General features: G+C 43.5%; 1 protein-coding gene across 1 annotated transcript in view; it reads right to left on the reverse strand.

Annotated features, from left to right (window-relative positions):
- Positions 1-1,520: 1,520 nt before the first annotated feature.
- Positions 1,521-17,833, reverse strand: part of LOC119487018 (cytosolic carboxypeptidase 4) — a 167,487-nt gene continuing 151,174 nt past the window's right edge. The window contains 1 exon segment of the mRNA XM_037767639.1: positions 1,521-2,096. Coding sequence (XP_037623567.1) covers positions 1,790-2,096 — 307 coding nt within the window. The 3' untranslated portion in view covers positions 1,521-1,789.

The raw sequence follows: 17,833 nt of genomic DNA on the forward strand, positions 1-17,833 counted from the left end.
AAGAAGTTGTTGAAAAGCTCAGTAAAAGCCAGTAAGTGGACCTTCAATTGAGATCATTTTATTACACGGTTAATGTTATGTTGAACGTTAACGATCAACTAAAGGGCCTTGAACTGGATTTATTGATCGATTCATTGAATTTTTTATCATTTTTATCCAATTATTAATTGAATGTATTGGCAACATCTGTCGTGCTAAGTATAATTTTCTCATCAGTCTGTTCCCTCCCTTCACAGACATTCATTGTTTCTGTGTGTGTGTTGGAACTCACTTGCCTCTTCCTGTGTTGTGCTGTAAAGTAGTAATTCCTCTTTAAGCTGTAAAGCAAAACGGTAATTTTTCACTAAACCTGGAGATTGTTTGGAGTTATTATTACAATGCTTCAACGTTATTGTGATGACTTGACGTGGACGTTTATTCTTGACCTTGGAAATAGTCAAAATAATCTGAAGCTTTTTCCAGAGTTTTCAACCACATCTCACGGTCTTCATCAGTGGATGGAGTGGCTCAGTTGTCAAGGTCAGTCATGTGATCATAAGCATAAACATCTTTCTGATGTTCAATAATGAGATATACTGTATGGTTTACAGGTACATGTGATGAATTAGTGGTGGGATGCTGTAAATTGCCTCAGTCGTGCATAATGGTGGTGCATAAAGACAGCTATTCTGGTGCTTATTGGAGAACCTCACCGATGCGACAGAACCGGTGCAACATTCTTCTCATTGACGGGTGTAATGAGTGGTGGAACGGGCACAAGTATCGATGTGCAAACGAATCCATCTCCATGACAACTAAGCAAACTCCATGGACTGATGAAGGTTGTGAGATGCAGATGAAAGCTCTGCAAAAAAGCTAATGAGTGAAGTAGTGTTTTCTTTCTATTAAAGGGACTATTTGTAACTTTCAGAAATGCTTCTTAACAGCGACACCTGTGGCCGTGAAATCAACGAAAGTCAGCGTCGGGCTTGTGCTTGTGCTCGCTCTAAATGGACATGAACGACCATCGCTCAAAACAGTGAGGCGACACACGTCAGCTAAAAGCACAATATCACTCTATATTTCAGCTGCTTGGCAGTAATGTTAGCTGACCAGACGAAGGTCTCTCCATGAATCAATGCTGATACTGTGTTTGCTTGTCCTGCCTCAGCGCAGGCTTCAGCAGCGGGGCTCCTCAACGAGAAACTCGTCTCCCTCCGCCCGCAGCTGGAGAGAGCAGGAAGACACCGGCAACCGGTCGGTAACGAGACGGTAACGTTTCTCTCTGCGGAACCCCGTCACTTCACAAGACACGGGAAACCTCTGTTGGTCTGGAGGAGCTGCAGCAGTTATTTCTACACAAACATCCACTGTACATTCACTAGATATTCTCAGAGCTAAACTAACTCTTCTGCAGTGTGGAGTGAGCGCGCGTTCACGTCTAGAGGTGGAGCGAGTACGCAAGAACGCGCGCGCTGTCTGAGTGAAGGCGAGCAGGCAGAGGAGACGAGACAGTGGCCACACGCGAGCGCGCATATGCAAGCGCGCAAGTGTGCCGACCCGCTACATTTATACGCTTAGAAAGTTACAAACAGTTCCTTTAAGCTTGTATTTAAGGTCGCAGCTTACTTTAAGGTTGAAATAGAAATGATCAGTTATCCCAACCCCTCATTGTTTAGTTTGTGTGTATCATTTAACAGGTGTTTCTTTTCATTCAAATGCACCTGCTAGGTTTCAAGGAGGAAAGCTTACAATGCTAAGAGGGCCTTTAGGAGAAAAGAAACTGTAGAAAAATGTAGAAATACTCCTTTTAACTCATGATTTGCCCATTGATGCTCACGCCATTACACATGTTTCTTTTCTCACTGATTGTCTCAGCGGAGGCCTGTCTCATCAGGTGAGGGAATAGGCGGCTCTTCATGCTCGACTGCTGCGATTGGCCAACGCTGCCTCGCCTATGTTTTGCTCCCCTGTGTCCTTCCTCACCGTCCTCCTCTTCGTCAGCGCTGGTCATGTTGCCGTCGACGTCTGAATCCAGATCGGTTCCTTTAAATGCGGGACAGTCCATGGAATACTCGATCTCCTCGACACACGGAGGCTCGTCGTCTTCGAAACAGCTATATGAGAGAAGAGAAGAGGAGAGTTATGTTAAAGGTGCCATACTGTAAAAAGTGAGATTTTCATGTCTTTTATATTATAAAGCAGGTTTAAGTGATATATAAATACTGTGAAAGTATCAAAACACTCAATCCATGGAGAAATACACACAGCCCATATTCAGAAACTGCGCGTTTGAAACAAGCTGTCAGGAATTCTGTCTGTTTGTGATGTCACAAATCTACAATAGTTAATAATTAGACCATTTTCACAGTTTTAAACGTGAACATACTAAATTTGTCCCAGTTTATTTCCTGTTGCAGTGTATGTGAATGACATCAGCTGACAGGATGTAAACATGGAGCCAAGCTGTTTCCTAGCAACGCAATTTCGTCGCCATTCCGTTGAAATGCACTAAAACGAAGCGTTTCAGACAGAGCATGAATACAGGTATATTCAGACAGACAGTATGAGAAAAATAAAGTGTTTTTTGAACATTAAAGCATGTAAACATGTTCTAGTAGAAACCCAAAATACAAGCATGAACCTGAAAATGAGCACGATATGGGACCTTTAAGTGTTGCTCACTAAAACACACTATGTATCCTTGAGGTCTAACAAGCTGCATGATTTTCCTTCCTCTGAAAATATTAGCAAAAATTGATGTTGTGAATATTTATTTATGACATGTAAACATCCATTTGCAGTTTTCTTCTTTCTTACTGGCGTGTCATAGGGATGTCATATAACACTTTCGTCCTTTGTTTTTTTGTTTTCTACATTCACTATTACAGCCAGGTTTTTCTTTCTTTCCATTGACCAGTTGACACCTTCGTTGGTGGAGGGGTATGATTCTGGCTTTGGACCATGAGTTAAAATCCTGGACATGTCCGAAGAGGTGAAACTTATTTTGTCTGAACTGTTCCACTTACACAATGCTCTTTCTGACAGGTATTTCCTTCAGACATTTTGAAATGTCACTAGACAACATTTCTTTTTTTTTCTGCCGACTGGGTTGAATATTCAGAAGCAAAAATGTTATGTTTGTATTCAATCAAACTGAAATATTCTTCGCATCTGTTACATTATTCTACACACATTCCCCCTGAATTCACCCTGACATAGCCTATTTCCTATATCTCTGGGCACTTCGGGATCTCGGTTAGAATTTTAAAATGAATTGTGTGTCTGAACAAAGCTAGTCGGCACAACATGCATCCGCAATGATGAACACATCTTAGAACTTGTTGCATATAGTTTTTGAATATATATTTCATGGTCAGGGTCTGTCCTCCTCCTCATACAGTGTGACCTTGAGCTCAGCTACAGTCACCGTGATTGACAGGTGACAGAAAGCCCCAGTAACCAGTAATCTGATTATACACACACACCTCGTGGGATCCTATGTGTGTGTGTGAGTGTGTGGGAGAGCACTGGGACTCTGTTGGGACAGAGAGGATGTGACACGCACACTGATCTCCATCTTACCGTGGCTGGGAGAGACAGAGGGAGAAAACAAGAGAGTGGAAGGGAGAGAGGGATGCAGAGAGAGAGAGAGAGAGAGGGGGAAAGAGAGGGAAGAGGAAAAAGCAAAGGGAGGAGAGAGACAGACAGACTGAGCAGGACTGAAAGAGACAGAAGGGAAAGAAAGTGTATGTCTAGCATACTGATGACAGCAACTTGTTTTGTGTGTGTGTGTGTGTGTGTGTGCGTGCCTGCGCGTGTGTGTATCTGTTTGTGTTCTGTATGTGTGCTGTGAATGGCAATAAAGCAGGACAGCTTGTCTACACTGTGAGTCAGTACACTGCAAATGCTGATTCTCTGAAGGCCCAGTGCGTAGCAGCATCCACTGCTAAAACACCAACAGCTTTGTTTTCACTCTGATTTATTGGATTGATATTGTTTTAATTCTGAAATCCATCCTCTAAGCTGTGATATCAAACCCAACAGTGTGTAAAAGATGTGCCTTAGCTGGATATTAAAGGTCCCATATCGTGCTCATTTTCAGGTTAATATTTGTATTTTGTGTTTCTACTAGAACATGTTTACATACTTTAATGTTTAAAAAAAAAACTTTATTTTCCTCATACTGTCTGTCTGAATATACCTGCATTTACCCTCTGTCTGAAACGCTCCGTTTTAGCGCATTTCAATGGAATTGCAACATAATTGCGTTGCCAGGCAACAGCTTGGATCCATGTTTACTTCCTGTCAGCTAATGTCATTCAAATACACTGCAACAGGAAATAAACTGGGACACATTTAGAATGTTTACATTTAAAACTTTGAAATGATCTAAATATTGTAGATTTGTGACATCATAAATGGACAGAAATTAAGATATTAAGATGATTTCCACAGTATGGATGAGGTCTTGGAATTCAATGGCCGTAAGTATATATTAGAGCCAGAGTATACGGATATTCAGATTTCAAAACGAGACTTCTCCTTGAGCGGGACTTGGACAAAATAACAAACAGACCAGATCAAGAGAAAGATAAGAAAAACATTTAATTTCTCTGTAGGGTCCTTTCCATAATGTTGTCAGACACTTATAATAACAATCAGAGCCCGTCAGTGGGAAATAGAAGTGGCCCCTCGCAGCTCGTTTCAGCGTTCTCCCTCAATACTGGACCAATGTCAGAAATCGTTGTTCCCATTAGTCACTAAGACACAAAGACATGGAAAATAGGGTCCAGGTTGAAAAATAGAGAACTTACCCTTTCGCTAAGAAATCGGCTCTGGCTTAATTGTTAGGTTAGTTGGTTTGTCTTCGGTTGAGTGTCATTTTTAGGGGATTCTTCCACAATATTTGTAACTTTGGACGGAGTAATGATGGCCACCGACAGCAGGTGTGGTTTGTTATACCAATTATTATTGCCATTTCTGTCCACCTTGTCTACCGTGCTGTATGTTTTGCAGAGTATTTTTCAATTTTTCAACCATCGCATCCTGATTTCAAGGATAATTTAAATCATCCCCTCAACAAGCAAGGCAGAAGTTACAGACGCAGAAGAAGGGAGTATGTGTGCGTATGGCTGTTTTGCTTTTGGCTTTTGCTTATTTCACTTGGACAAAGCCTCGGTGTTGTGAATTTTCTCATGTTGTCAAAATGGCAGTCTCTGGTGGACAGGATCAGCTCATCACAATCATTCCCCTGCCTGATGGCCAACCACAGACAGGTGTGCTTCAAGCCACTGAACTCAATCCCCCCCCCCCCCCCCCCCCATCCCCCCGGTTACATTCTCAGCAGTCAATTACCCTGCATCTGAAACCTGATCACGCATCAGAACCTGTGGTTAGGCCTAAAATCCAATAGAGAGACATACAGCAACTTACACTGACTGATCACATCAATTCAGCAGAGGAGAACTTCACTGCTTAGAGGCTCCATAACCTCTCTCTCAGTACTGTGAAGATACCTGTAGCTCCATCACATCTACCTGGATCCCCATATAAGCCACTTAATTCTAATCAAGGCTGGAACACACAACCCACTTTACAGCCTGGATTGTTTCCTAAGCGTAGCACTAGTGTTCCCCATCAGCAGCGTTTACCAGTACAGTATCAGGTGATACGTTCAACAATTCATGTACACCCTCTTTGGGGGCTGTTTGCTCACAGCCTCTTTCATTATCCAAACAGCAAAGACCTCAATCCTTTACTTCTCCCCCTGCAGGTGATGCCATGCCTGCCACAAGCCATCCTATCCAAAGGCCCCTGGAAATCAGTGTATTGTTCCTACCCACTCGCATCATCCACAGTTTCTTCCTTATGCTGGTGTGCAGTCACAGCCTCTTTCTTCACAACAGGTAGCTCAGCTAGTGCTACCACCACCTTCAGGAATGGCTCATCTTACTACCACGGCTTCAGCTAACCTGCTTCCACATGAGCCAGCACTGTATGGAGTTCCAAGGCAGACTATACCAGCTTTCAAGGATAGTGAGAAAGACTTTGCCAACCTGAAGCTGGCAGCAGAAATATAAATATCATGTTCTCCTGGAGCATCTCAAATTGCCTGAAGCCCAGATGATTGCTCAGTCTTGCCGTCATCATCCAGAGCCTTATACTGCTACAGTGCAGGCCCTCCAACTGCAGTAGGGTCAGCCCAACCAGTTGGCTCAGAGTGAGATTGCAGCAATACTTACAGCACCTGACATCAAAATTGGTGACTCACAAAGGTTTCAGAGTTTTTTCCTTCGTGTTCACCTGCTGGTGAGTATGCTGGTATCGCTAGAGGCCCCAACTAGTTACGAGCTGAACTGTTGCTCTCATGGTGACTGTTTACAGAGCAAGCTGCCAAGATACTTGAGAGAGAGCTTCATCGAGTTCTTGCACTTACAAGGCAAACTAACTGTTGCCACATTGAACCCATATAATCTAAGGGAGTTGGCTGGAAGGTTGCAGTCCAAAGCTCAACAACAAGAGGCTTTCAAACTGACTTGTCCAACGGTATCAGCAGGAACAGCCCAGCAACAGGCCACCCAAAACCACCAAGAATCCAGATGTTCTTCCTATCCAGTTCTGGCAGTCCCCTCGGAATACTAACTCTTCTGTTACCACATACAATAGGTCTAACATCCACTGCCTGTTCTGCAGAAGCCATGATCATTACCTCACCGAATGCCCTCAAATGGAATCCCGAACCAAAGAGGAACTACAATCATGGATAAGGAAGGACAAGAGATGCTGGAGGTGTGGACGTACCTCTCATTCCACCGTGGATTGTACACTTAAGAAACCCTGTCCTGACTGTGGTGAACTCCATCTTCAGATCTTGCATCCCGTGGCTCGACAAGAACCACGTTCTGAACCTTCACGCTCGCATAGCAAAATGCCATACTAGATGCTGGCTCTGTTCGATCCATGATCCTGCCTGCTGCTGTCCAACAGCTTCAACTGAAGGGAAAGGAGGAGGTACTTGTTCTCCGTACCATTCGTTCCGACCTCACCAACATTGAAGGCGAAAGCGTGCAGTTTGAGATCTCCCCCATCTCAGCACCCACAGTCAGATACCCCATTCGGCATTATTTTACTGCAAAGGAGATCGATCTTATTGATCAGACATACCCAGTTCAGTCTCTGCTACAAGCAAAGGCCGACATAACAAAGGAAACAGCTATGGCACATATTAAACACACTCTTATTCACCATTCTATAGAATGTTGAAAAAATTGGATGCTTCCTCCCTTCACTTTTAGTCATTCATGTGTGTAGGAGCCACCCTATTCTGAAGGCTTTGTTTGATTAAAAATGGACAGAATGGAAACACTTTTGCTTTAAAATGCTGTTTATTGCCTGTTTAACTCTTGACAAATGTAACGTTGCCACATCTGTGCAAAAAAAAACACCTTTGTCTCCATTTAGAAAATAAACTGTCATGTTTTCAACAGTGTTTTTTTTTGGTAGAAATTACAATAAAAAAATACAACTTTAAGCAGTATAACAATCAAAAATGAAAATGAGTAAATTAGGTAGAATGTGTGTTGTGCAAATACAAACTAAATCCTCCTTTTCACTTCTGTCACAAATACAAAGAGTGCTTTTCTTTATAGGACATATTCACCTGATATGTAGCGGCGAAGCTTGAAAATGAGGTAACATATTTCTCGGAAACACACACAAAGAAGTCTAACAAAATATGTCTATAACATTCTTTATAACACAAAACCAAAAGCTACCTTCTGCATAACAATTCAGATAACGCAAATAATGAAAGTGCATTATAGACCTAAACAAACAAAGCCTTTCCCAATTTGAAACAAACAAAACCTACAGGTTGTAGTGGTCCTTAGTATTAACGTCATGTAGAACGGAAGAAGTGCTGGGATTTTCATTTTGGGAGGATGGAGATTGTGATCGGTGCTGATGTGGAGGGATCACAGGCAGCATGCCAGTAGGCTGTGTTGGCTGATACAGCGGTGATGGACCAGGCACTAGGGGTTGATGTTGGTGAGTTGTGTTGTCGTCCAGGGTGGTATTGTTGAGGAATGACATTGATCAGGATGCAAAGCACTTGCAAGAGTGACCATTAGTTGCAGAAACATCTGGTTGGTGGCCTGTTGCTGTGCCTGCATAGACTGGAATCTTTTCTCCCCAGCCTCCTGTTGTGCCTGAAGCAAATCCTCTCAAACGCACTCTCCTCTTGAACCAACTGCTTCTGTTCGGCTACATGTGTTTCCTCCAGCATCTTTTCTATTGTCGGTCATTGTATGTCTGGAAATCTTCATCAAGTCAGCAAGATTTTGCCTTTCTTTTTTCAAGCCTGAGCTCCGGGAATGGGCAGTCTCCCTCCTTCTGGTTCACTCTTCAATGTCCCTGCTCTCTGTGCTCTCTGAGCATCAGACACGTCTGCATCAGCAAGGGTGTTTATGGCATCAGTATCACAGGATACATGGCTTAAATCTCCACCTGTTTTTTGAAATAAAAAAAAAATGTAGCCGTTTGCTAAAGAGTGAGTAGATTTCGGTATTCTTGTGTGTTGTCAAAAGTTGTGAGTTGACCAAATCTCTATGAGGCACTGCACCTCCCCACGAGTCCACATCCGTCCACATTTATTCATCTGGCTGCATGTTGTAGAAACAAAAGGCTTACAATCCTACCCATAACGCACAGCGCAGCTTGCTACCAGAGCTGGTTTAATCCAAAAAGGCGCAATGCTTTCTCCAGTTGGGTTGGATCGAGGTCGCATCATGTTCTCACCACAAACGAAGCGAACCAAACCGTACCGCAGTTTGTTTGGAACGGAACCGAGACCACCCCTTCAAGGAGGTCTTGGTTCGCTTGTTTTGCTACGCACCCGAATGCGATTGCTGTGTTCACACCTGCCAAAACAATCCGCACCGAGAGGGTAAACGCTCCAGGGTTCGATTCAACCGAACTAAACAAGGCAGTTGTGAAAACGCCCTTAAAGACTAAACCAAAAGGAATTTTTGGAGGTCATTTAAATATTAGAAGTATTATATCAAAGGGAGATCAGGTTCATCATTTATTAACTGACTCAAATTTGGACTTCCTGGCTTTAAGTGAAACTTGGCTGAACAGTAACTTTCTGACAAATATGATTGATGTTCGTGGATGTGCTTGTTATAAAAGACAGACAATTGGGAAAAGGAGGAGGAGTCCTAATTTATATCAGAGACACCCTCAAGTTCTCTGAAATTGGAATGCCTAATCCTAAATAGTGTCTTGTCACCTACAGTTAATTCACCATTGATTTTGTACAATCCTCCTTCTTGTAATGTGTCTTTTTATTGTGATTTAGATGAATTGTTGAAACACTTAAATTGTCAAAATGAAACAATATTAATTGGCGACTTTAACATAAAATGGCGAGACAAAAGCTGTAAGCAAGCTGTAAGCAAAACTCAAAATGGTCACATCCAAATATAAATTGCATCAAATGACAAAAGGTCCAACAAGATTAACATGAACAAGGTTAGTTGATGACTCTATATGTCCCGTAGGTGTGAATGTGAGCGTGAATGGTTGTCCGTCTCGATGTGTCAGCCCTGTGATAGTCTGGCGACCTGTCCGGTACACCTTCGGGCCCCCTGAGACCCTGCATAGGATAAGCAGTAACAGATAATGGATGGATGGATGGATAGATGAAGGTAGTGGGAGCAGTATTTTATAGACCTGAAAAGGCCTCTGATACTGTTAACCATGAGATACTTATAAACAAGCTTATAAAGTGTAACTTCTCCCAGCAAGGTCTTAACTGTTTGCACATAAATGAGCTACCAGCCCGCTGCAAAGTGTGCCAAATGTATGCTGATGATGCAATCATTTATGTACGTACAAAGACTCCTCAACAGGCTGCAGAGGTCTGAATAGGCAAATGGCCTGTGCAGCACAGTGACTACAAAATAACTGGCTAACGCTTAACTATGCAAAAACTGTTTCACTGTGTTTCTCAATAAGACAGATATTTTACACTAACCATTGATCAGATGGAAATTGAGAAAGTGTTTTCGACTTATCAGATCTTGTTTACCCCTAAAGGCTGTAAGACGCTATATGCACACCATGATCGCATCTTTCGTACTGTGTAACTGTCTGGGGCCAGGCCACCCAATCAGCTATGAAATATCAATAATGTCATTATACAAACAAGATTTGAAAACATTGGATCAGAAGCCAATGAAATGGCATCATTGTAAATTTCTAAAAAAAAAAAGTATAACCCACTAAGCTTTGAGAATTTTCTAAAATTCTCACTGAAAAAAAAAATTATTTTTAAGTGTGTAAATGACCTTGCCCCAGAACTAGTGACTGTAAACCTGCCAAAATGCCAAACAACATTTGGTCAGTCCTCTTTTCCAGTTAAAGGCCCACAGATTTGGAATTACCTACCCTACCATCAGAAATAACACACCCCTAGCCCTAAAATAAAAAAGGGAGAATGTACATGCCTTAGAGATGACATAATGACAGACAAATTATTTTTAAATGGTAAATAGACTTGCATTTATATACCGCTTTTCTAGTCTTCTGACCACTCAAAGCTTTACACTACATGTCACCTATTCACACACACATTCATACATTGATGGCCAACTTTGCCCATCAGGATCTAATCTAAATACTCATTCACACACCGATTCGGGTGCAATTTGGGGTTAAGTGTCTTGCTCAAGGACACATCGACATGTGACCGGAGCAGTCGGGGATCAAACCACCGACCTTCCGATTGTTGGACGACCTGCTCTACCCTCTCAGCCACAGCCCCATGAATTTGAGGGCCCATGGCATCATGCACAACACTGACAATGATGAGTCTGCAAGCTTTGCAATCTTGAGCACTTTAAATGCACGTTTAGGCGCTAACTGATAAGTGTATCCCATGTCTGAAATATACCCAAATACCACACCCAAAGCAGTTCAATTGGTATTTAGTAATGTGCCTATAAGCTGGTTTTAGGACTGACAATAATGATCAATTATCAATTATATCCAGTGACTACTGTGAAAGAGCAGTTGAAGTCCAGGGAAGACTGGAGGACAGCCAGGAAAGACTGGACGACAGCGGGAAAGACTGCACCGTAGTGGGCGGCTAGTTACCTATCCCAGTAGTCTCTTGACCATGAGACGACCACAATCTGACTACGAACACAAATAAGAAAGGACAACCCGAAGGCCCTCCGAGAGGCGGGATGAAAGTAGGGCCCAACCAGACAGACAACACGGAAACGGCTGGAACAAACATGGACAACAAGCTAAAGATGCTCTGGAAATGCAGGTGTGGTTGGGAGTAAGTGACCACATACAGGGGGTTACGAATTCACCAGGGTAGAGCGAAGTGTTTTGAGAAAGGCCAGCAGCAACCTTGCACTGTTCAGTCAGGTCAGACAAGAGGGACCATAAGCCAGGTTGAAAACCGCAGATGCAGAAAGACCCAGTGTTGCTGAAGGCGGGCAGTTGGCAGTCGTAGAAGGCCCAGTAGTGGAGTGTAATCCCCCTGTACGTGTGCATGCGCCGCGGGGGCGCGCAAGGAACTGGCAGAGGAGCCAGAGAAGGGCAGTTTTTGGCTGTGGCTGAGGAGGAAGGATAGGAGTTGGGGTTCTGGTTAACCCGAAGGCCAGTTGCAGAGGGTGGTTGGGAGACGTCCCTTCCACTGCTCCGCCGCAAAGAGACGTACCGGGTGTAAAGGAGCGAAACGTCAATGATTGGTGGTTCCCGGCTGATGACCCTGCAGCTGGCCCAAGGGCACCGTTGGGAGGTGCGGCAGGCAGTAATGCCCAGCAGGTAGCAACACCCACCTGTATTTCCAATCAAACATGAAGAAGATGAAGTTTATAACATGTTAGATTCAGTCTCAATATCACAACACTACACAGTTTCAGCAGAACCTCCACAGATGTTGTCACGTATTTACTGTCTGTTCTTCTTGAAGGACAGGTTCACATTTTTTCAAGTCTGTTAAAACAACAGTCAGGTGCCCATATGGACATTGAAACAGGTATAGGCACTTGCTGTAACCACAATGACTCCTGGGGACCTGCTCAGTGGTAAATGGCAGCAGAATGTAATTATAGTGGGCAGCTATAGCGATAGTATTTTCAATACAATCCTAATATTACAGTGTAACTTTTGTCTGACAAAGAGCTGCTCGTTTCAAGTCTAGTTCAGCAGTTGAAAGAGAATATCAGGGCAGAGCTAAATGCATTCCACTGAGCACAGCAGGTTGCAGCCCTGGCAGGCTGCCATACTGGTTGTGAATCGTAGTGCTGAGCAAGAGTTCTAACAGCGTTTTTTTCAAAGACATGGTGAAGATCCTGTGGGTGCAATGAGAGAGAGATACAGAAAGCTAGAGAGAGAGAGACAGGGTGAGAAAAAGAAAAAAAAAAGATAAGGACAGACAGTATGTGTTGTAGAGACAGAGTGTGCATGAGAATGACAGAAACCCAGAGAGAGAGAGAGAGAGAACAAGAGAGGCAGTCAGTGTCTTCTGTGGCTCCGTGAGAGAGCACAGGAGGCGAAGGCACTGGAGGCTCGGCCTTAAACTCCGCAGTCCCAGCTAAGACTTACTAAATAGCTCTTCCTTTTCACAAAGATTTCTTTTATATCCTCGGGTCTGCTTCTGCCAAAAAAGCTTCCCAGAGCTCAACTCTCAAAAGTTCCTCTGCTACAAAACAACAAGAGGAAAGTTGTTTCAGAAGAAGTCTGTAATATCAGTCCAGAGGTATCTGAAGAGACTGGAGGCGATGGCATGAGAAACCAAACCCAGCAGGCTTAAATAAGCAAACAAAGAGTGTTGTAAGTATGATGTGACCTTGGTAGTTTCTTGCACTGGAATATTTGCTGTTAAAGGAATTGTTCTTCATGAATATGTAGAGCAGGGGTCTCCGACACGTCGCTGGTTGCTCGCGACCCGTTTCCTGAGTCGCTCGCCAAAGGTTCAAAGAATAGGCAAACAAATTTGATAAGACATCCTGCCCCCTTCTGACACAAACTGATTATTTGCCAATCAGCTGTCAGTTAAACAAGTTATGCTGCTGTCAAGTTTGGTTACGTCAGTGACGCCGTAACATTAGGAGATATTAGCAGGCTAGCGAGCACACACCAGATTTGACAATGACCGCGGAAAATAGCCAGGCCAAGAAAAAGCAAAAAACATACTATTTTCATGAGGAATGGGAAACAGAGTTGTTTTTCACAAATGTGAATAACAAGTGTGTGTGTCTCATTTGCGGTGTGAGCGTGTCAGTCGGTAGAAGACGTAACGTCGAGCGCCACATCACCGAAGCACAAAACGAAGCACAAAAAGCCTGTCACAGATGCCGCCATTGTAAAAGAGGCGATGACTGCGGTGGCTGAAACACTATTCAAGGACAATAAAAGTAAAACAGAAATTACATCTGCTATCGCCAATGTACAACTCGGTGCTAATACTGTGGCATGGAGAGTGTCTGCGCTGTCTGCGGATGCTGTGGAGCAGCTAGAACGGGACATGGACAGGTGCAAATGGTTTTCCATCCAGTGTGATGAGTCGGTTCACTCCATCGATACGGCCCAGCTGGCTGTCTTGTCTTTAACTAACTGTTAAAAAGACTGAATGCATGTAATACAATGCATGTGAACTACAGATGATGAAGGGAATGTGAAGGGAAGTGATGTGATACAGTGATATGTGGACAGACAGAAAATAAGGACAAGTAAAATAAGTAACATTGTTTAGTTTTCTACAACATTAATCTGATGTGAATTTAATAGTGTGAGCTTGACACATTGAAAATGTAAAGAAATGCATACAGAAAAAAAAACATGCACATGCTGCTGAATTTAAGATGTTGATGATGTCAAAATGTGAGAGTTGGATATCAACATTTTCTAAATATTCACACAAAAGAAGCTTATTCAGCTGGTTTGGGTGGAGCTGAGCAATGTGAATAAATGTAACTAATAATATAAAATAGGAGTAGCTCTCGGCCACTTTCATTTTGTCAAAGTAGCTCTCAGAGAAAAAAATTTGGAGATCCTGCCGTAGACGAATAGCGACGTCAAAACCAACATGAGCTTTGGATGTGCTGGAGGAGTCCAAAACACACAGCAAACAGTCACAGTATGACACGGCATAAATCATACATTTAAAAACAGCACCGACTGATAGAAATGACTGGTATTAATTCAACGGAATTAATGAAGTTATTTGAGGTGACTAAACCTTGAATAAGCATATCAAATGCACACATTAGTTATTTAAGGAACAAGTTATAGTTTGAGGGCACAAGTTTCTAATTTGTGGGGATGTTAGTTCTCATATTATTATGAACCTCCTTTGCAATATGCCGTTCTGCAGGTAAAAAGAAGCATCTGGCAGCACCATCGTGTCCCGGAGCCATGATCCAATTTACATTTTGGAGGCAATTTTCTTTTAATTTTTTGTAAACACAAAAAACAAAACATCATCTCATTCTTACTATAGGTTGTGTGTAAAGATGGGAAATATGAAAGAGAGTTAGACAGACATATACAGGCAGAGGTCACAGCAGCATAGCATTTCATTATCTGTAAATGAGAAGAAATCAGTGATAGATCTTCTTTCATTCACATATAAATGGTGAACGACATTTTTTGTGTAATACTGCTTAACTGTTCTGACAAGCATAGTGCACACCTAGACCAAGTAATGTGTTGAAAGAGGAGTGTAACAGGCTGGAGGAAAGACGGAAGGAAGATGAGAACAAACCAGAAAGGAGAAAATTAATGAAGGATAATAATATACATACATAATATGAGAGAATTCTGTCCTGGCCGTGGAACAAACAGACCAGCTCTTCACTCTTGCAAGGATCCTGGAGGGGGCCTGGGAGAATGCCTATCCAGTCTACATGTGTTTTGTGGACTTGGAGAAGGCGTATGACCGGGTCCCCCGGGAGACACTGTGGGGGGTGCTGCGGGAGTATGGGGTGAGGGGGTCACTTCTCGGGGCCATCCAATTTCTGTACGCCCAAAGCGAGAAGTGTGTTCGGGTTCTCGGCAGTAAGTCGGACTCGTTTCCGGTGGGGGTTGGCCTCCGCCAGGGCTGCGTTTTGTCACCAGTCCTGTTTGTGATATTCACGGACAGAATATTGAGGCGTAGTCGGAGGGAGGAGGGTTTGCAGTTCGGTGTGCTGAGGATCTCATCGCTGCTTTTTGCAGATGATGTGGTCTTGTTGGCATCATCGGTTTATGACCTCCAGCACTCACTGGATCGACTCGCAGTACGGGTAGGGAATGAGTCCTTACCCCAAGTGAAGGAGTTCAAGTACCTCAGGGCCTTGTTCGCGAGTGAGGGGACTATGGAACGTGAGATTGGCCGGAGAATCGGAGCAGCGGGGGCGCTTATTGCATTCGCTTTACCGCACAAAGAGAGCTGAGCTGGAAGGCAAAGCTCTCGATCTACCAGTCAATCTTCGTTCCTACTCTCACCTATGGTCATGAGGGTTGGGTGATGATCCAAAGAACTAGATTGCAGGTACAAGCGGCCAAAATGGATTTTCTCAGGAGGGCGGCTGGCGTCTCCCTTAGAGATAGGGTGAGAAGCTCAGTCATCCGTGAGGGACTCGAAGTAGAGCCGCTGCTCCTTTGCGTTGAAAGGAGCCAGCTGAGGTGGTTCGGGCATCTAGTAAGGATGCCCCCCCCCCCCTGGGCACCTCCCTATGGAGGTGTTCCAGGCACGACCAGCTGGGAGGAGGCCACGGGGAAGACCCAGGACTAGGTGGAGAGATTATATCTCCACAGTGGTCTGGGAACGCCTCAGGATCCCCCAGTCAGAGCTGGTTAATGTGGCCCGGGAAAGGGAAGTTTGGGTCCCCTGCTGGAGCTGTTGCCCCCCCCCCCGCGACCCGACCCCGGATAAGAGGTTGAAGATGAGATGAGATGAATATGAGAGACATGCAAAAATGGATACAAAGACTAAAGAAGACAAACAAAAAAAGTGGCAATATGTCAGAATGAATCAAAAGAATATGGGGAAAAGGAGGGGAGAAGAAGAAGAAAGGGATGAAAGAAAGAATAATGAAATCAGAGGCGAGTAAAAGACAGTGAAAGGATAAAGAGAGACAAATGAAAGAAAGAAAACTGAGAAAACTACTCTGAGAATTAGATGAAATTAAACAAGAAATACAGGACAGATGTGTATTGAGGTGAGAAGCCTCCCCCACACCTCGCGCTGTCACAGCTCACCGGGGAGATTGAACGGGTGTCTGAAAATCAATAGAAGCCATTCAGCTCCACTTTAGATCCACACATCAATCACTGCAGTGAGGGATCCACGGCACAGCATATCTGAACCAAGAAGGGCTGTGTGTGTTATCAAAGCTACCAGCGCTTACGTCTCATGTCTCGTGCCACACACACACACGCGCGCGCACACACCACACACACACACACACACACACACACACACACACACACTGTAAAAGTGTGAAAATGATTCTTCTTTCAGAGCATCGTTCCTTTGTTGTTGAGATGCTGGAACTCACTGTCCTCTTTTAATTCTCTTCTCAAACTTGCTTTTTATCTCATGTTGTTGAAATCATTTTAGACACTATGTTTTGGATTTCATTTACTTTTACTCTTAGTTTTTATTGTAAAGCGCTTCGTAACTTTGTTTAATAACCTTTCAGCATATTGTTATTCCAAGTGTTCTGAGAGATAACAAGACTTCTGCACCTCCTCATGGCTCTGTTTACAGGCTTTAGAAAATCTGACGGCAGATTTTTACCAATCACAGACCATTTCATTTGGTCGGAGTTTGCGAGTGATTGACAGCCGGCTCTTTTAGACGGCAGCTGGACAGCGGACCTCAGATTAGCTCTTACTACTTGTTTTCTTCCATTCTGTGAAACCTTGCAGATGCCGTTAAGAGCACCGGAGGACACCAGATGACGCAGAGGACCATGATTTTTTTCAGTATACCTGTTTCATGTACTACTGTCACGATATAGCGACCGTTTTATAAAAATAACTTTTTTGAATCATATTTGCTCCAATCTCGTCTACTTCAGCTTTAAGCATGTGAGCATGTTGACGCATCCATCTGTCAATCTCCACCCGTCTCGTCTACACACGCTTCAGTTGGCAATTTCTTACATTTCACAGGATGCCTTTTGATGCTTCCTTAGAGGATGATTCTCTGTGCAAAGTGATACCAACATCAGTAGTTTAGAAGGTTTAGAAAAAGTGGAAACACCGACACTAAACAGGTGCCCTCAGTAGAATGCAGATCTCCGCCAGGTGTGTCTGCAACAACCGCTAATGTTAACGTAATGTTTGATTGAATGAATTAGGGATGTGGGCAATTAGTCGATTAATCATTAAACGTTGTTACCCTCGCTAGTCAGCGCCAGAAATACTAGTTGGTTAAAGTTATTGTTATTTTATTAATGTACACATTTTAATTTCATATTGACATATGCTGTGCTGTGGAGAGCTGCTGCTCCTCCTGCAGCAGCAGCGGCTCTCCGCTCTAATCTGACCTCATCAACCGCTCCTCTCCCAACACCCGCCTGCCACAACCTCCGCTTTGAGAAACAGCGGCTGGGTTCAGCAGTCAGTCTGGTTCTCACTTGTTCAACTGGATGGCCAGAAGATTTCTTTTTTTTTTACATTTGAAGCTTTGATTTTTTAAGGTTTTCGAATGAAGCAGATGACTGTAGAGAAAGTATGATTTTGTGTTAATGTGGTTATATAAATGTCATTTATGGTGCTGACATGCAGTCTGCCCTGTTAATACAGGTGCGTGCGGGAGAGTAAACAGTTTTGTGACTGC

This window comes from Sebastes umbrosus, chromosome 4 (assembly GCF_015220745.1).
Source record: "Sebastes umbrosus isolate fSebUmb1 chromosome 4, fSebUmb1.pri, whole genome shotgun sequence".
Classification (NCBI taxonomy): Eukaryota; Metazoa; Chordata; class Actinopteri; order Perciformes; family Sebastidae; genus Sebastes; species Sebastes umbrosus.